The following is a 20428-nucleotide window of genomic DNA, read 5'->3' as shown; positions in this document are numbered from 1 at the left end:
CATCTTGACATCAGACTACATCAAAACAGAAACTTAACATCCACAACTTAAGTCAATGATATCTTTCACAGAAAGAATTCCGCAATGACCACAAATGGTAGTAAAGCAGTGGAGGACAGATACCTTAGACTAGCAAGAAGTAGCCTTAAGACCACAATAGGTGAGTGAGATGACCTTTTCTCCAATTTAAATATAGGTAAAAAGGTTGAGAAACCTAGACAAAAGTAACAGGAGAGTTGGCATCTATCATTTTTAGTTTCATCGTTCACAGTGAGATGGTTTGTAACGGTCTGCTATCAATATGATAAAAGTGAAAGTTTGCATCATTTAATAAATCAATTAAAGACTTGTTTCCATCATAAACCACTACAAATTGCATTTTTAATGTTGCACATATTAATATCACATACAGTATGTTTCAACACACACAAAATGCTAAGTTCTTTTAAAATGGAGCGCAGTCTCCCAGGAACATTTGAGTTATGACAGGCATCTGTGACACAGATTTAGTGTTTGCATGTATATATATATATATATATATATATATATATATATATATATATATATATATATATATATATATATTTGCGCTCTTTGTTATCCAAGGCAAAACTACAGGATTAACTCAACATAATCTTGCTTATATTAGTGTAAGTACCTTAGCACTAGAGAAGTATCCTTTGAGATCAAAACCTTAGTTAACCTTAGTTAAGCACATTTTCACATTTAACAGACACACATTCTTCACCTGACCCATTACGGAACTAATACTTACTGCATACCACAGATTTCTTTTAAGAAATGATTTTTCCACCAATTAAACTGTTTTTCATTGTAAAGATCTTCATTAAGAATGTAAGACATCCTGTTAAAATAACCATATAATGTTTAGAAAATGTTTAGAAAATGTCTAAAAATGTATAGAAAACACATTTACAATTGATTCTATTACAACCTTTTGAAGATCCCTCCCTCTTGTTCCGGGTTTGTTGTGTTGAACTATTGGGTAAGAGTCATGAAGCAACTGGCTGATCATTTATATAATTTGTATAATTTTTGTAAAGAATAAAACCAGACACAAATAAAGGAATGATAAACATCTTAAAAATAAATATTACATTTTCTTTAAAATGTATTGTGCTCTATGTTCAGTTAACACTTGATAAAATCTAACCTAAAATTTGAAAAATGAACATAAGAGTATAATGCTGATTGTATTTTTCTTTGTCTATTTGTTCCAAACATGCCCAAAAGAGTTGCAAAAATAAATGTCTTGTAATGTTAGCAAATGTCACATATTTACTATTTGTAAATGTTGTTAGACCTGAGACTGCTGCTGGCTTCCACATCTTATATCTTTACACTTAACAGGAATATTTTTAACATATGCTTCTCAGCATAATAAATGTTCTTCTTTGAAAATATAAGCTATGAATTATTTACAAACAAAAACACAGAAAGACAATCATTTATGACACCACAGTTTTAGTGTGGAGTTGAGAACAAGAAATGACTGTCACTGTAATCGTAACCTTGCTGATACTGTTAAAAAAATAGAATATCTCCATGTATTAACTGTATAATAATCTATGACAAGACTCTAAACCAGGGTATTATTAGCTTAAATATATGACTCACTGCAATGCTAAAAGTAATATATGCACATGCTACCATGTCACTTGTGCTTGAGAGGAGAGGCCGTATTGGAGAAGTGCTAGTGTTCAGACAGTGGCATATCTATGCAGCCATGCTTTACCTAGCCCTTCAACTATTTTCTTCTGCTTCATCTGGCTTGTCTACCTCTGGCAGCTGGTCTCTCCAGTAGGTGAACTGGCTGTAGGTGTCTGAGCAAGGGAAGTCTGAGGTATTGCCTCTGACCAGCAGAGGGAAGACATGATCGACAACTTCACACAGGTGGCCGTACCTAGCAGAGAAATGGGGAAAAGCTTAGTTCTGGCCTCAGTCTGCTGTAAGAGGAAACAAACAGGATGGCTTAAAGACCTGACAGCTTCCCCAAACTGTTAGTGTTTCTAATGAAGACTGAAAGGTTGCAAGGACCAGCAAGCATGAAACACATGCACTTGTACTAACTGGTCTACACTAGATTTTATTATTTGTAGGCCATTTTAGAATTGTATGCGTAGAGTTCCTTTGGAAGGCTGTGTTAGGCACTTACGATGATATGTTGGTCTTTGCATGTTCTTGGACAAGCTCCCCCTTAGGGTTCACAGTGAATATTCGGTTCAGTGGCACTCCCACCTCCTTGTATGAATGAACATCCTGCAGAGATAATGAGCTTTCAGGTCTACAGTGGATAACTTGTGGAGTTTCTGTGGCTGCTGTTGGCACTTACAGTAGCTCTGTTTCCAAAAGCAGCATAGAAAGGTTCAGTGTTTGGAGAGAAGAGGTTTTTAATATCTGTCAGACACTCAATTTTGAACTTCTCTGGCTTTTTCTCAATGACCTCTCTAAAACATAGAAGCACAAAATTATTACTGCAGTAAAGCAACTAGGGCAGACCAGACAGCCAAACAAACAAAAGAATGAATGAATGCTGTGCATGCATATTCACCTGTGTAGTGCAGAAAACAGGCTGCTGGGACTGAGCAGCACAGGACCCTGAGGTAGCACGGTGCCTCGTTCATTTACCCAGTGCAGGTAACCTCTCGTCATATCAGCCATTCCAATTGCCCGTGCAGAGCAATACATGAACTTATAGCCATTCCTATTGAACAATTATCAAAAATAGAATGGGATGTTCAAAAATGCCTACTACCCCAAACTATCCCAATTTAATACACTTTGGTTGTGACAGCCTGCTGTGTAATTGTCACAAATGTAACTCACTGGCTGACTTTGTGATACAGGCGGGCAATGCCCTGATGAGTCCAGTCTTTGCCTAATGTGGGTAAAATGTGCCCAAGGGTATCTGATCTGCAGGGAAGATATTAAACAGCCATTTCCATGACAATCCTTAACCTTAACTCTTAGTTGAACTTTGCTTTAAAGACCAAATCACAATGAATAGGACAGGTTTGGCCACTACTAGTCCGTTCTCCATTACAAACAGTAAAACAATGATAAGAGGCTACTAATACCAGTTTAGCAAGACCTTCTGGAAAGCCGTTAACTAACACAAATAAATATTATATATAATGTTTAATGCTCATTCTGACCTGGTAATAGTGCCATCTATATCCGAAATCACAATCTTATCATCCCAGTTCCACAAATATATGGTGCCCTCACAGCGACAGGTGCCCTGGTACTGAGTGGTAACACTGAAGACCACGTCATTGGGGCCTTCTTTTAACTGCAGACTGACCTTAGAACAATATATATGCTTGGTTATATATGCATTGTGCATGTCACCAATCAGAGCCCAGTTTCCCAAAGCATCATAGTGTTAAGATAATCTTAAATGGGAGACAGAATGTTCAGTGTAATACTCACTCAACCTTGATCTTAATGTTATGATGCTTTTGGGAATCCCAGCCCAGATCAACAGAGTAATGTATAGAAGTCAACATCTCCCCATAAAATGTATTCTTGAGGATATCCGCTCATTAAGAACCGTTTCAAACATGAACTAGAAAGACTTGTCCACAATGTAACAGGTGAGATGACTGTAGGTTATTATGAATGCTGGTGATCAAGGTAGTTTATGGTTTGTAGATTTTGGTGCAGGACCTCAGGAAAAAGCATGCATACCAATGAGGGTATCAAAGTAATTATATTTTCCATGCTTTTGGGAAAATGTAATAGCCCATTTTGAGCATTTAGAAATGGCAGCTAAGACAATTACTGGAGAAAGTTTAGAGTTACAGTACATATACATGAATGATCATGGTTTGTAGTAGTTGATGGGGCTTACTAGCTGCTCAGAGGTTAGGCGGAGGGTCTTCCTGTAGCAGATATTACCAGGGCTGAGAAGAGGCTCAGGCTGGGTGCTTGCTGAATTCTGCTTATTCAGTGTGACCTCATCATCACTTGAGGATGATTCATCCTTTAAGCTGTTACAAAACCCCAGGGAGGACACATTTGATGAGCACAAAACATGCAGCAGGTCTAGTCATTACCCTATGATATGTAACAATAATCTGTGTCCAACCATAAGGTTTTGAAGCATTATGTAGGCATTGTTTTTACCTGCTGCCTGTTCTCACAGGCTGATCCCCGCTTTCCACTTGATCTGACACAGACTCCTGATTTAGCAAGAGAGACAGTGACTGATCAAAACACTTTCAACCTGCTGCTAAACATGCATGACAGAACACTATAAGCAGTACAGGGAGCATCAAGATTTTTCTCCCCATTAGTGCTAGAAGTCATACAATATCTTTTGGCCCTATGCAGTGTAATGTTTGGATAATCTGACAGCAATGTCTAACAGAGGCATTTGAAATGGCAGCCTACCGACTTGGAGCTGGTGTTTCTCCCCCTCCATGAGAACCACCAGCGTCCTCCTTTCTTGGGCATCTTCTCTTTCATGATGTTCTCCACTGTAGCCTGGAGCAAATGCACAGAGGTCCTGATACTCAAAACTCAAAAACTGAATGACTACAAATGACGGCAATTTTCAAACAAAGAAAAAGGCGTGCAGTACCTCTCTCATGCACACAGACACAAACACACCGTACATAAAATGGAAGACATACAGGACTGTAGCCAAATACATTAGGGAAACAGTAGGTGAAGAATCCCAAAGCAGAGTACACATAACTCAGGCAAGAGTACTTAGAACAGTGCCAAGCAGGATGGGATGAAAGAAGATAAATAAAAAGAAAGACAAAAGAAGGGAAAAACAGGAGGGAAGAGACAAGTTAACTTTTTCAGGTTTATAATACCTGGGGGCAACAAACCTCTGCACAACAACAACAAGCAACAAAACTTTGCACTGTAAAGACAGATAGCGTAGACACAGCAGTGCCTAAAATAAAATGTTCTGATGTTTTTGCTAGTAAATCAATTTATAGTTTAAGGTGTTTGTGATTTAGGATAGAACTATACAGTGCAAATGTGTAAAGTGCGAAACAGACAAGACATAGCAAACAGTTTAAGCATGAGTTAAAGCATGAACTAGGTGCAATACATTCTTTTGATGACTGAATACAGTCAAAGAAAAAAAAATACACACACACACACACGTGTGTGTGTGTGTGTGTGTGTGTGTGTGTGTGTGTGTGTGTATATATATATATACATATATATATACATATATATATATATATATATATATATATATACATACACACATATACATATACATATACATATATACACACACACACACACACACACATACATACATACATACATATATGAGTGTGTGTGTGAGAGAGAGAGAGTATTATTACTTTTTCAGTTCTATAGCTCTTACCTTTGGCAGCGGTTTCTGGAACACCTGCATAGTCAGGACTAGTGGAGCAGCTGTACTCCAATTATAATACCTTAAGGATTCAAATAGAATTATGAATTATCAAACAGATTTATGGGGAAAACAATCATATACTGCTAAAAGTCATACTGGAATATTTTGAATCGTGATATATTTAAATACTTTGTTCCGATTTTTACAACCAGGTTGGGGTCATCAATAAGAGATGGATTATCAGCAAATTCTTGATAAGATATTGCTCTCTCTTGAAATTCCTCTGTGGAAAGAAAATTGAGACCAGTTGTGTTAACTGATTCAGTTACAGCTTTCTCCGGAAGGAGCAAATTTCCTGCTTACCTCTTGTGATCTCCCGGCTTTCTGTTAGTCCTCCACACAGAGAGATGGCAATGTTGGGCAGGTCTGTTAACTGGTCAGAATAACTGTCCACTCCACTGTCCACGCCACTACTCCCCACTGACTGGGGAGACTGACTGGCACTCCTCAAGTCTGTCCCACTCCTAACTAGACTTGCACCATCACTGTATAACAGAAGCACTTATCATTACTTTGTACAGGGAATTCAATCCTCTGTCCAACATGCTTGCAACTGCTAACTTTCACAGTCAAGGACCATGTGGTTAAATTACAAGGAACTGAATTAAACTCATGAAGGTATTACACACTATTGAAGCCAGGGATAAGTCTATTTTACCTACCTCTTAGGAAAGTAGAGTGCTGCTACCTCAGGTTCTAGTTCTGTGAGATCATCTAAATAGACACCATCTGATCCAAGGTGACGACTTCTCTTGTCTAAACATGAAAAAACCATAATGAACTAGTCTTATATCTGGAACCCATGGTAACTGTCACTCTCCATAACATGTTATTTTCTGCTTTCAGTAATCACTTGCTGTGTTAATGGTTTTAAAACATCAACATTTACATTATTATAGCGACACATATTTATCAGTGTGACAGTACGTGTGCTCCCTGGAAATCAAACCCACAACACTGGCGTTACTAGCACCATGCTCTTCCTGCACTACTACAAGAACTACAGGAGATCCTCAAACCTAATAGAATCACCAATCTATACCTTTTCTTTTTGAGGGTGAGTCAGTCTTGGGGGTGCGGAACCCAGGGCTGTGTCGCTCATCTCCCAGACTGGTGATGAAATGAGCAGCTGCACTCAGGGTCTCCACTTCCACAGAGGAAGCAGGTTCAAAGACTGCAGCCACCTCCCCAGCCTCAAGGTCAGCTGCATAGAGACTAAGGGCTGGACGGCTTTCCTCAAGGGTCTCCAACATGCCATCTCCTGTGATGGCCCGGAAGTGTGTGCTGTCTGACATGGAGATCATTGCTGGAGTCACCACCATGGATTCACTTAGCTTCTGTTCATTAGTAGAAGTAATGGGCTGCTTGAATGAGGGCTGGGGAGAAAGATATGGATTGTGATTGCGATACACATCAAAAAAATGCTAACATAATTAGCTAATAAAAAAGGTGAACCAGTTAACTTTTAAAGAAACTTTAATTTGCTCCTATACATTTTCAAACATCACAGTCAGCATTTGGTGAAAAAAGACACTCTTCTTTGCTGTAAGGCGTGTCAGTTCAAAAGGTATTATATCGTAGCTGAATGCAATAAATGACCTGTTACAGTTAGCTTTAGCATGAAAGTACTGTAATTTAGAAGGTTTCTTTCTATACCTTTGCAGCCTGAGGTAGCTCTCCCCAGGCCCACAGCATTTCTGGGTTCTCTGACTTGCCCTTCGCCCCCCTGACTTGCAGCTCGGAGTCACTCTTGGGTGTGGAAGGTGAGGAATCACTCGCCGTGCTTGGATAGGTGACAGGCAGAAGAAAAAAATGAAAAGGTGTTTTTTCATTAACATTTCTTTACATTCTAATACTTGGTGACAGGTATAGGTGCTGGTTGCATTAGATACCTGACTGCAGATGGAAACATGGACGTTTGCTGGGGGCAGGAAATAGAGAGCCGTCCTGGCATGGGCAGAGTGCAGGTCTGCCCCATCCTTGTACTGCCAGTGAGGAAGAGTTGCAGGAAATTCTCGTTCAAAAATGCCAACATAACTAAGAAGGAATAACTTTTGGGGAGTGCAGAGTGTCTGGTCTAGTTTGTATAATGTGTTCCAGGCCTGGTTAGCTCTTTTCACATTAGGAGTGTTGTGTGTTCCGTCTGGGAGGGGTTCCTGTGCCATACCTGTGCGCATGTGCCCACTCTTCCTCACACTGGGAGTACATTGTACTCTGTGCAAAAGAGCTGCTGGAGAGAGTGCCATCTGCTTGCTCAGCACTGGCTTTGTGTGCCATAGATCTGAGAACATGTGCACAAAGACAACATCCAAACACTTAAGACATATACACAGCCAAAACAAAATGTTTGCCCTACACGGTCTTACAGGATTTTTTCAGAGAAGCCAAGAGGTTTCTGTGTATTTGTGAGGTTTCCAAATAGCAAGCCTCTGGAATGCAACCAAGCTGTCTTCAGTGAGGCCATCACTGTTTTATTTCATTACTGGTCCCCAGGCAACTGATTTTGTGGATTGGAGAGTATTTGACCTCAGCTTGCCACATAGCAAAAGCTACTTATTGTTTTCAAGGGAGATGGTTTGTTTTACAGTAAAACAACTTTGTACTGGGAGTTGTTTTTTATTTCTGTACCAGTGAAGGTTAATTTGATTTCCAAGAATCACAAAAGGTTCCCCTTGAGCCATGCTGGAAACTGGTATTATAAAAAACATTAGGAGCCTCGTTCCAGCCACTTGTTTATTTTAACAGTTTATTTCAATTTTCTCTCTCTCTTTATCTCTCTCTCACTCACACAGCTTCACTTTGTTTTTGCCCTCCTGCTGGTCTGGAAGCACTCACAGCCTTGTGCAAACTTCATATCAGCAAGCAATATCTAAGTTATTGGTGAAACGGGATGCAATCAAATCCTCATTGAATTTCAGGCAGGCCATGACACTTCTTTCTTGGGGATTCCAATCAATCAACATAGGTTACAAGGAGTCTACATTTTGTACACAGTTGCCTATATAACTGGAAATCTACATGTAATGTCCCACATCACTCATGTGCCAACCAACAGGAAATCATCTGAGCTCCAAGGCTCTGGATGAGCCTGTACATATATGGGCTCTGGATGGAGTCATTTTGGGGTCACCACTGTCCACAACTCCTGCCCTCAGAATATTTAACCTCTAGCACTCAACCCTCCTGGTACAGTGCATCCGGAAAGTATTCACAGCACTTCACTTTTTCCACATTTTGTTATGTTACAGCCTTATTCCAAAATGGATTAAAAATTCATTTTTCTCCTCGAAATTCTACACACAATATATCACAATGACAAAGTGAAAAAAGTTTTTTTGGAATTGTTGCAAATGTATTCAAAATAAAAAAAACAAAACAAACAAACAAACAAAAATCACATGTACATGAGTATTCACAGCCTTTGCCATGACACTCAAAATTGAGCTCAGGTGCATCCTGTTTCCACTGCTCAGTTTCCACTGCTTCAGTTGTTTCGACGACTTGATTGGAGTCCACCTGTGGTAAATCCAGTTGATTGGACATGATTTGGAAAGGCACACACTTGTCTATATAAGGTCCCATAGTACATGTCGGAGCATAAACCAAGCCACGAAGTCCAAGGAATTGTCTGTAGACCTCCAAGACAGGATTGTATCGAGGCATGGATCGGGGGAAGGGTACAGAAAAACCTCTGTAGCATTGAAGGTCCCAATGAGCACAGTGGCCTCCATCATCCATAAATGGAAGAAGTTTGGAACCACCAGGACTCTTCCTAGAGCTGGCCGCCCAGCCAATCTGAGTGACTGGGGTAGAAGGACCTTAGTCCCAAGGGTCACTCTGACAGAGCTTCAGTGTTGCTCTGTAGAGAGAGGAGGACCTTCCAGAAGGACAACCATTTCTGCAGCACTCCACCAATCAGCCCTGTGTAGTAGACTGGCCAGACAGAAGCCACTCCTGAGTAAAAGGCACAAGACAGCCCGCTTGGAGTTTGCCAAAAGGCACCCGAAGGACTCTCAGACCATGAGAAACAAAATCTTCTGGTCTGATAAAACAAAGATTGAACTCTTTGGCCTGAATGCCAAGTGTCATGTCTGGAGGAAACCAGGCCTCGTTCATCACCTGGCCGATAACATCCCTACAGTGAAGCATGGTGGTAGCATCATGCTGTGGGGTTGTTTTTCTGCAGCATGAACTGGGAGACTAGTCAGGGTCGAGGGAAAGATGAATGCAGCAATGTACAGAGACATCCTTGAAAAAAAGATGCTCCAGAGTGCTCTGGACCTCAGACTGAGGCAAAGGTTCATCTTCCAACAGGACATTTACCTTAAGCACACAGCTAATATAACAAAGGAGTGGCTTCGGGACAACTCTGTGAATGTTCTTGAGTGGCCCAGCCAGAGCCCAGACTTGAACCCAACTGAACATCTCTGGAGTGATCTGAAAACGGCTGTGCCCCGACGCTCCCCATCCAACTTGATGGAGCTTGAGAGGTTCTGCAAAGAAGAATGAGAGAACCTGTCCAAAAATAGGTGTGCCAAGCTTGTAGCATCATACTCAAAAAGACTTGAGGCTGTAATTGCTGACAAAGGTGCTTCAACAAAGTATTGAGCAAAGGCTGTAAATACTTATGTACATGTGATTTATTTATTTATTTATTTATTTTTAAAATACATTTGCAACAATTCCAAACAAACATTTTTCACTTTGTCATTATGAGGTATTGTGTGTAGAATTTTGAGAGAAAAAAATGAATTTAATCCATTTTGGAATAAGGCTGTAACATAACAAAATATGGAAAAAGTGAAGCACTGTGAATACTTTCCGGATGCCCTGTAAATGCAGTAACTTGTTAATCCTGACAATTTCTCCAAATATTGCAGTTTCTATATTGTAAGTCTCAAATCTGATACTGACCCACTCGCTGCAGTATCTTCGTCAGAGCTCATATCGATGGGGAACATGTCCTCATCTTCCGAGTCCTCACTGTCCTCATGCTTCGCATTGTCCACTTTGGACTTTCTTCTCCTCTTTCTCCTCTTCTTTGTCACGCTATTGTCTCCAGAGGTCTGTGAGGGGCCCATGGACTGGATGGAGGGCCCGGTTACAGACTCAGCTAAACGAGAGGCACCTTTCCCTATCTGTGATTCCATTAAAACTGAGCCTTCATTCATTATGGGGGATGTCACCAAATAGAACGGCACCATCTCCTGTGGACACAATTTAATAACATTGGCATAAAACATTTTTGTTTGCTATGTGGTCTGAAAGTGTGATACAATATTAAGTCAGTATAATATCTGAAAGAGTTACATTACTGTACATTTCCTTCATGTCTAGGACATTTTGGGTTTGAGATGCATGAAGGTTAAAGCAGATTAAAGCACATTTGCACAGAGAATGGCGTGGCAGATGTGTGCAGCAGCAACCATCATTAACATTATCCAAGGTCATACATAGATATAATCACCCCTGAGGCCTTAGCACAGGATTCAACATGTCTGATTGTATTCCACCTGCAAGATACATCAACACCAGTCAACACTTTTGTCGCTACACTCAAGCCTGCTGCCGAGTTATTGTGTTAGAAAGAAGAGACAGTGAGAAATGTGTTACAGAATGATATCACAGGTATTTTAATATTCATGCCAGCCACTGCCAACCCATCACATTCATAGTTATCTCCCATTAAACTAAGCACCAATTATGCACACTAAATCTGCAGTTCCATTCTGCAAAAACTGTACATGGTCCACAAATAGTGTCAGTTACGATCTGCCTCTACAGAGATGAGCTCTCCCACTTAGAGATGAGCTGTTCAGGAGTGTATCTTATTCACACATGCTGAAACAATAACAGGGTGGTGAAAAAAAGGTTAATAATTCTTCTTAAGGTACTTGACTTGTAATCAGAAGGTTGTGGGTTTAAGCCCCACCACTGCCAAGCTGCCACTGGCAGGCCCCTGAGCAAGGTCAATAACCCTCCATCGCTCCAAGTTGTAGTCAGTCACAATTGTAAGTTGCTTTGGATAAAAGTGTCAGATAAATGTAAATCGTCACAAGACTTGTCAACAGGTGGAGCTACAGAACAGCCTTTAAAAACACCCATTAATAGAAGCCTGCCTTTTATAAGAGGAGACAGCTTTATTTAGGTCGTGATTAAGTGATTGTTCATCTGATAGGGGAGCAGATGCTAGCGAGAGCACAGCGATAATCTTAAGGCCAGAAGCAGATGGTTTATTATACCCTCTTCAAATTGCTGATACATTTCCTATAAACCTCTTGCTCTGCTAACATTCCAAAACTTTGAGAACTTAACTTCTAAAACTTCTCCAGTTAGAAATTAAGCCCATTGCCAGGCTGAATTATGAAAAAAAAAAAACACAAGTGAAGAGAGTAGCAGCAGACACCATTCTGACTGTTATCGACACCAGTACAGTGAATCTTTGGGATGCAGACGATTGCACATACTGGAGAACCTCCAATGTTCCACCCATAACAGAATTTTACTAAACAAGGCCTCCCATAAAAAATTTGCATAGTGTCTGAGCAGTGGTTATGGTACTGCAAAGTAGCCCTCCATTTTAACTTATTAAAAAAAATATTTGGAGAAGGTGGAATGACTGGGACCTTGCGCCGCCATAAGCATGCCTGTTCTGAGATGTTTAAGATTAGAGCTCGTCTGTTCTGGAGTGTCAGTGATCTGCCTCTGCTTGCAGATGAAGTATCGTTAGGAGCTTCAAGCTACCAGATATCAAGAGTGGTGTCTGCAAAGAAGTGCAAGAATTACCCACACATCAGTGTGTAGAGTTATACTGTTCCTACTGCAAGTGGGTCTTCTTCATATTTATTCAGAAAATATGCATCAGAAGAGTGAATCACAGTGATGTGCATTGTTGGACACCACTTCAGTGTTTTTGTGTTTTCAGCAAATGCTGTTGCCTGATTGAGCCCAACACAATGTGCAGCCTTTTCTCCTGCAGTTTAGTGCTCTTCAAAGGAAGGGTAGTACCAATTCCTGCCCTCACTGTCCTTAATGCTGCGGCTCCTTGCACTGTTGCAAAGCGAGGGAACCAGTCCCTCTGGCTATGGCTGACACTTGTCTCTTACTGTCATAACTGCCTGTCTGCCTGGAGTGACTAATGATTGAGAGGCCACAAGAGTTGCGGGGAATATTTGCCCCAGGGAGATCAGGCTTTATGAGGGGAATTATTTTACGTCTCAGCAGCTACACCCTGGTTCTGGATAGCTCACCTTATTTTGCCTCAACATTTGTTAGTTTTTTCCATCTGGGTTTGGGGATCAGGCTGACGGGGGCTTGGCAAGACACAGCTCTGCTCCCCAGCCTACCAGTTCAGGTTACAAAATGCCCCCACCGTGGAATTGTTTCCAGTAAACAAGGGTCACGTTTCACATCATGCAACTTAAGGAGGTATTTCACATGTTATGTTCATTAAAGTACTATATAGAGTATGCTAGAGCTGGGTGAACACACTGTTCTAGAGCAGAGGTAGTCAGCTCTGGCTCTCAAATCCAAATCCAGTCCTGGATTTTGTACTTGCTGATAGTTACTTTGTCACCCCACTTGACTCCTATTGCAAAGAGAGGGTGGAAAATCTATAATACTCAGACCTCAATTACTGTGATTTGAATAGCTCCAAGTTATATTAACTGTTTAATTAATTACCAGTAACTAGAAAATTCAGGATTGGATTTTGAGGTGTATATCTCTGCTCTACACTGAGTACTCACCATATTACTCTCAGTCTCCTTCACAAAAAAGGCTTCACCATTCTCCCCCAGTTTCATGTGTAGGTCGACCGGCTCTCCGTTAATCTCTATATCAACCTGAAGCAAAGAGGCATCATGACACTACTGGGTCTTTTTTTTTCCATAGTGCTTTTTACATTAAAAGGCACTATGAAATGAATTCAATGAATTTCAGCTCTGCAATGCAGTTGTGTACAATGGCAAGGCAATGGCATTTTTAAATCTCTACCAAATTATAAACAATACAATCTTGCTTTTTTATTATTACTATTAATATTTTCTCTTCATTTCTCCTAATGCAGCCATTGCCAGAGGTGTTGGTTTTGCCTCTGTATGATATCCAAATCTAATGAGCAGTTATGCTATCATAAACATCTAATAAAGGCTCTCACCACTTTTTCCCGTGAGCGCAGGACACCCATCTTGCCAAAGCGGACGTGGAAGGGCGAGCACTGCAGGGAGCCATTAGGCTGCCGCACCACGATGACATCGATGCAGCCGGACAGGGTGGCAGGGTTCAGCCCTCTGTACAGCTCCTTCACCTGCACAAAGACCTGGCCAGCCAGCTGCCCCACGTAGTTCATGGTCTGACTCTGGGGAAGGTGAGGATCATGGGTGTGAGTGATCCTTGGCACTAAGCCTATATGGAGTGGTCACAAGTCTAACAACAACCTTTAATGTAAGATCATTCCAAATATTTATATAAAAAACTATTCATGCCTGTCTGTCATACAAGCCTTAGAAAGTATGTCTTATGAATTATGCCTTGTCTTGGCATTAATAAATTATTATAATAAATTAGGTGATTAGCAGGGATAGCAATTGGAGTACATAAGTATAATTCCTTGTGACTGAATAGTTTTCCACAGCCCCACAAGTGTACAAAGCTCAGGTAAATTACAGCTGGCCCTCAGCTGAACTGTACATGGAAACAAAGGACCTTGGGGTAACAGAGGTTTCAGTACTACTAACAACGTAGGACTCAAATTCAAATGAATCGATTATAAATTATATGCGAGTGACATTTTCCTTGAGGCTTGGGTCTCATTCCTGAAACTGGAGCTACAGGTTGAGCTAGGCACATTGGAAGAGCTCATTTGGTAGCAAATTAGTGTGGCTTACAAAAAGCTTAATGTGCAGTGCTCAATTGGCAAAGCAGCACTGTACAGGGCAGAAATGCTGATTTAGCTTTTTCTTAGCCAGGAAGGGAAAGGTCTGAATAAGGAGGAAAGAAAACGAAGGAACGCTTATGAGATCAAGAGATGTGGGGAGAACTTAGTCGGACATATCTCCAAATTTAGAAAGGGAAAAATGAAAAGAATCTAATAGATGCTGACAGTATGCTGAGAAGAAAGCGAACTCCTGGCTAGTAGAGGATGCTAACACTGAATCAGGAGAGAAAATCCCGTTTTTATCTATGGTGCCAACAGCACGAGGCTCATTCCATCAGTGACGTTGTACACGTCACTGGACTGGCAGATGAGAACAATTTACAAACATAGATGCTGCGTATCTGGTACCTCAGCACTTTAAAACAAGTACTGAAATACTGACCTAAGTCATTCAATCACATTTCCTGTATGTATAGATAACAGCATATGGCCTGTGAAATGTCTGAATTGCTGTGAGAGAGCAACTGAAACAGTGCTGCCATTTACTACAAAAGCAACAACAATACATTGTAAAATAGAATAAAATGCAAAATACATTTGTGTAGGCTAAAAATTAAACATTTTAAAACGCACAAAACTAGCAACATCATTTTAATCGTTTGTGGGGCTTGCAATGCTAACGTTAAGTTGTAAGTAAATCAACGGGTGTAAACAATGAAAATAGATCATTAAAACGGTGAAAAACATTCGTAGCCTACAACTTAGGATGACGTAAGTAAATTATTTTTACATATTTCCTAAAGAGATCGCTAATGTATGATAACCATTTTCATTCTAAAACCTAGGAAACAAGATATATAGGAAATAGGCTATAGGAAAGCTAGACACTGCCCCTTTCAGTTACGTGCAGATTTTAAAAAGCGTATAATCTAATGAAAAACAGTAAATTCACATTTAAGAAGGCTATTCTAAGGTCTGCTTCTGTTATGCTTCTGTTACAGGATGGAAATACACAAGCGAAGGAACAAATTTATGACACCGATCTACATACATTGCAGGAGACAGAAGTCGTAGCCACTGAGCACAATTTAGTCCATCTTTTGGATTGCTTAAAGAAAATTCCACTGTTCTTGCGACGTGCGTGTGTCTATTAAATGTTGTTTTTACTTTCCCGAGACTCTTGACTCCTCTAATGCCACTGCATTTAAACCAAAAACCTTTGAGGCCGCAGCAGCCCATTGCCGCAGACGTCATTTAACCCGTTCCTGTCGCTGTATCAAAGCACTGTTTACTACTTCGACTGTGAACTGTCATCCATCTTGCCTGCGATATATTCCTAGGCAATAATAATTTTCCTGTTATAACCGTTAGATAATGGAGCACATTTTATGAACAGTAATACTATTAAAATTACTCCAATTACTTCTTTTAAAACAACTGCATTGCAATTGGCCCGCAGTGGTAGACTATTTACATAATAAATCCATCTAGAAATTACTGCCCACTCTGTGCATTATTAAAGTTTGGATTGGTTACTTTGCCTTTTCTTTTTGAATTAGTTATAGGGGCGATTCGTGTTTATTGGCACTTGCGTGGACAAATTGCTGCGCTAATTGTTGTTATTACGATCTACAATAAGGACCAAAGCAGATCTTACAGCACAGTGAACTCAGCAAAGCTTACATTTCTCCTATTATTCACTCCTGTCCAGGTTCGCACTCTGTGGTGTTAACAACGCCATTTCTGTAATTGTTGCATGAAGGCTTACATTATGTACATTACGCCTTTTTTCCACGGATAAATACTCATTGAAGATAAAGCTCCAGTAAAAGAAATTGTACGGAACATGATTAAATTTGTTATGACATTGCATATGTATGTTTGAATGCAAGAATTGTTGTTGCATTCTTGTGGTTGTGCAGTTGAATGTGTTGCTCAATTCTGAAGGCTGCCCTGCCAGTAGCGATGACTCTTAAGATGTTGGGTTTTCGAGCTGTGGTAAAACATTAAATAGCCATTGTACTGTTAATTAGTTGCACCACAGAATGAGCCAGGATTAAAAGGAACATGTTGGAGCAAATCTGTTTTTGTGTATGTGGGCAGAGCAGTCGTAATTACCCCCGTAATTACACCGCACGCCTTTTTGCAAAGCACAAGGAACCGCACAAGCACACTGATTTCTCATTTCATGTGACAGACTTGGCGAGAAACCAACCCATTTTGCACTCATTTGTTTATAGTAGTGTTTCTACAGATGTGCCAGCAAATGTAAGTGTGCGAGGATGCTTTTACATCTACTGGACTATGTACAGTGTAATTCCTACTTCATTCTTGGTCATAATATTATGAATTAGTGCACTCCTATCAAGTTTATCTAGCACAGTTCCATCACAGATCATTTAAATTAGTTTTACATTTAAAAAAATCTTAATTAACCTGCCCATTAGTGTAAATTTGATATAATCTGAAATATCTTCCTCAGTCTTCCTCAGTTTGGACAGAGCACTCTCCACCATTTCACTGCGTGTTGTACTGTGTATGACTATGTATGTGACAAATAAACCAAACTTGAACTTGAACTATTGTGTTATATAACATAAATGTATAAAATATATACATGATTATATGTTTTATCATATTATTTTCATCTTATTTAAATAATGTTATGCAACATTCTTTTGACAACACTGACATACTCTAACACCAGCCTGTCTGCAACATATAGAGTTGGCAGTAGTGTAACGTATTTGCAAAGTCTTCAAGCATAGACAGGATATTGTGTGTAGCACAGTTAAGTGTCAGTTAAGTGTTTTGTTCATGTCACTTAGGAACCAACATTTCTCTCATTCTATCATGGCTGTACACTATAGTAACCTCACATGTCCCCAGAATGAAAAATATGCTCTTGTGCTTGCTTGTTCTTCTCATTGTTTGTGTGTGTGTGTGCGCATGCGTGTATGTGTGGGTGGATGGGTGGGTGTGGGGGTGTGTGTTTTGCCTAGTGTGCTGATTCTATGTTGTAAATCTTGAAGTATTGGATTTTTCCTGGAAATTAAGCCTTTAGAACATAGATGGGTGTGTATGTGTGTGTGTGTGAATGCATGCATTCATGTGTGTATGTATGTCAAAATTGGCATGGACATTATTTCTCTATTTCTATACAGATTGTACTCTACCCTTGATTTCATCACCAGAAATGTAAATACATAAATTAAATGTGCCATTCATTCCATGCTGCTAGTTGCCTAAGTTTAATAGTATGTTTCTACCATAAAGCTTTCTAACTGACAAGCCTGCATGTGATTCACTGGGGAACAGAGCTTCCTAGAAACTCCTGCCTGAACATTGTATTCTTGGAAGAAGGGGGATGGACCTCCTCCACCAATCAGAGCCCAGAAGACCATGTGACAGGGAGCCACTTGGGGTGTGGGTTGACTGCTAACCATACAACAGTGAGAGGGGAGTGATGGGGTGTGGGGGGGAGGCATTCTGATACAGCACAGCCTCTCCCTCTCTTCTGTTTACTGTTTCTTTGTCTTCCTTTGCACACAACATAGCATACGTCACAGGCAGCAACACATTCCAGTCTCTCAGTGGGATTGCTGAATCACAAAGACGTAATATACCATGTGCTGGTTTCGTCAGCACCGGTAATTGTGTTTAAATGAGCTGGATGCGGATAGAGTATCTGTGCACTGATCGTTAAATTATGTAATATGTCATCATGGGACTTGCATATAAAGGGTTATCCATTAAAAACCAATATAGTCCAATACACAAAACAGTTTTTCAGTTTATTACAATAGATGGCTACACTGGTTAAAGTTGTTTGGAAGCAGAGGGGAAGCTGGTGTAGAACGAGTAATGCAGAAACAGAGTGGAGAAGTATCTGTGTTCACCTAAACTTTTGTCCAATATTCTGTCTGCCTCTCTGTCTCAGTAGTCCTTTGTTTCAGCAATCAGTAGCTTTTTAACATTGGATGATCATTTGATTTGACTCTCTGTTTTAGTCTCTCTGTGCTAGTTTTGGACATTTAACAGTAAATATTATCTAAGCTGGTTCGACAATTTTATTCAAGCTGATAACACTATTGTGACGTCCCCAGTGAGAAAGCCTTTGTAGGTGATATGTCCTATTTTTACACATTTTGGGAATGATAAAGAGGCACTTGGTGATTTTAAAGCCCCAGTTATATAACTGCAACACAACCTTGACTGACACCTCTTAAAGTTATTCAGTCAGGGAATTAGACTGAGAATGAGAATTGCATAAACTTTTTTTTTTTTTAAACCTCTAAGCATATGTAAAATTTTCACTCAGATCAATTTAACATGAAACCAAGAAGTGCAGTAGGAAAATCCCCACGTAACTCGAGTAGTCTGGGTGCTTCCAGTGCTCTTTAGCTGCAGATTGTGTTACATAGGCTTTAGCAGCCATGCACTCCTCAGCTGCCCTTCACACACTTGCTGCATGTCCCCAACCCACCTTCTAACCCTGCATGAGAACCTTCTATGTTCAGTGTGAAATAATGTCTTAGTTCTCCAGCTTCTGTGATTAAAGTGGATATTTCTACATCTGAAATTGTTTTTGATATCAGGTTTTATTAAACATGCACATACAAATTATTCTTTGTTTTACTCATTTACTTGACTTGGACTTTCATATCTACTTTGACAAGACATATTGCAATAACCTCTCCAGGGAAATTTTCCAGGACTCTTTTACTGAACAGTATTCATCCATTGAATAGTAATAATGACCAGGTTTACATCATTGCTGTGATACAGAATAAAATAACTGGTGCATCTTGCTATAAGTGCAAGTGTTATTTAGAGCTTTCATTAGCAATACCGATTTTTATTATTGACAGTTGCCTCTTTTCTGTGCTCACAATTCAAAATGTTATAAAACACCGTACAGCACAGCACAGCATCAGTGGGGGTTTCTGAGATAACTAGTGTAAAATATAGAAAACAGAATATAGAAGATAGGTGGCTAATAAGGCTTTTAAAAAAGTATTTGTTAAGTGTTTAAAAATAGTAATTCTATCATGTCTACCTAATGCTGTCAAAGTACAGATTGGATATTCACTTTTCAATCAGCAAATGTCAGCTAGCGTATCAGTGCTTTGTGTTTGAGTGTCAGATATCCCTGCACCATAATCAGGTGTCGCATGCTGTAAAAACCATGTGAAAACCTACTCTACAAATATTCACTAGCCTCGCATGCAGAAGCAAACTCAGTGTATTACCCAAGTCCAGCTGGTTTCATTGGCACTGAGTTCATCAACATATCCTCCTGGTTCATTCTCCAGCTGCATGGTTCCATCGTCTGTTTGGAGCTCCCAGCTCCCCTATATAATCCAGACCTTTCTGTTGTGTGATTAGACACAAAACTAATCCTCCTAGCAAGAATGTGTGACTGTGATGGTGTGATCATCCCAGCAGTGGGCTATATACCATGCTTGAGGATGTTTTCTTACTAATTTTACCAAGTGTGTTCTTGGAATGGAGTCCAGGAGCGAAACTTGAGAGGATCGTGTAGGGAGATCCTCAGCAACATGGCTCTCTGGCTTCTGTTCACGAACCAAAGATATGATTGGATGTGCACACGTACACACTCACACAAGACAAATATGCACTGAAGCAGTCTATAGTAGAATCATTACACACAGCCAGAGTGGCACTGGAAATTCTTCTATCCATTCATACATTTTATATTTTTGTGTTAGCCCTCCTTTCATTATCGGTCAATTTCTAACCTCAGAACCGTTAAATATGCCTCAGTAACTGAGTGATGAACCAGTACCAACTCAACAACTACATTGGTGCCTCTACAACATCAGTGTTAATGCTCCACTGAGAACAGTAAACTGCCCAAATAACGACCAATCAGCAATGGTCCTGCTGTTAGAAACTGGGTGGATGAAGAACTCTTCATGCAAACAGATAGGACATAGTCTGTAACTGCACAGTGACATTTTAACCCCCTTAACATAAAGTGATGAACCTGTCATGTGACCCACTAAAAAAAACAAAACACACAAAAAAAACCCTCCACTATTGTTATCAGAAAGTTTGCAAACATAAAATGGCTTTATCATTTGGATACTAAATGT

General features: G+C 40.0%; 1 protein-coding gene across 3 annotated transcripts; it reads right to left on the bottom strand.

Annotated features, from left to right (window-relative positions):
- Nucleotides 1-520: 520 nt before the first annotated feature.
- On the bottom strand, nt 521-19936 carry lpin1a (lipin 1a). 3 transcript variants are annotated; one of them, XM_027014041.3, is made up of 21 exons: nt 19562-19926; nt 13590-13790; nt 13180-13275; nt 10346-10638; nt 7599-7712; nt 7324-7416; nt 7088-7214; nt 6474-6807; nt 6094-6187; nt 5735-5916; nt 5561-5654; nt 5381-5450; nt 4417-4509; nt 4150-4205; nt 3875-4013; nt 3177-3325; nt 2848-2934; nt 2573-2725; nt 2354-2468; nt 2177-2280; nt 521-1924 (listed from the first exon to the last, which is right to left on the bottom strand). In XM_027014041.3, exons 1-21 carry the CDS (start codon nt 19628-19630, stop codon nt 1765-1767), a joined length of 2823 nt encoding a protein of 940 aa, XP_026869842.2. In that variant the 5' UTR covers nt 19631-19926; the 3' UTR covers nt 521-1764. The 3 variants fall into 3 exon arrangements, with proteins under 3 accessions (XP_026869842.2, XP_026869843.2, XP_081577440.1); XM_027014042.3 differs by lacking the exon at nt 19562-19926 and adding an exon at nt 15361-15556; XM_081721314.1 differs by lacking the exon at nt 13180-13275 and having other exon boundaries at nt 19562-19936.
- Between the last annotated feature and the right edge of the window lie 492 nt (nt 19937-20428).

The sequence above is a fragment of the Electrophorus electricus genome, chromosome 10, assembly GCF_041902795.1.
Source record: "Electrophorus electricus isolate QZ-2024a chromosome 10, ASM4190279v1, whole genome shotgun sequence".
NCBI classification, from domain to species: Eukaryota; Metazoa; Chordata; class Actinopteri; order Gymnotiformes; family Gymnotidae; genus Electrophorus; species Electrophorus electricus.
This window is presented reverse-complemented; position numbering and strand designations above follow the sequence as displayed.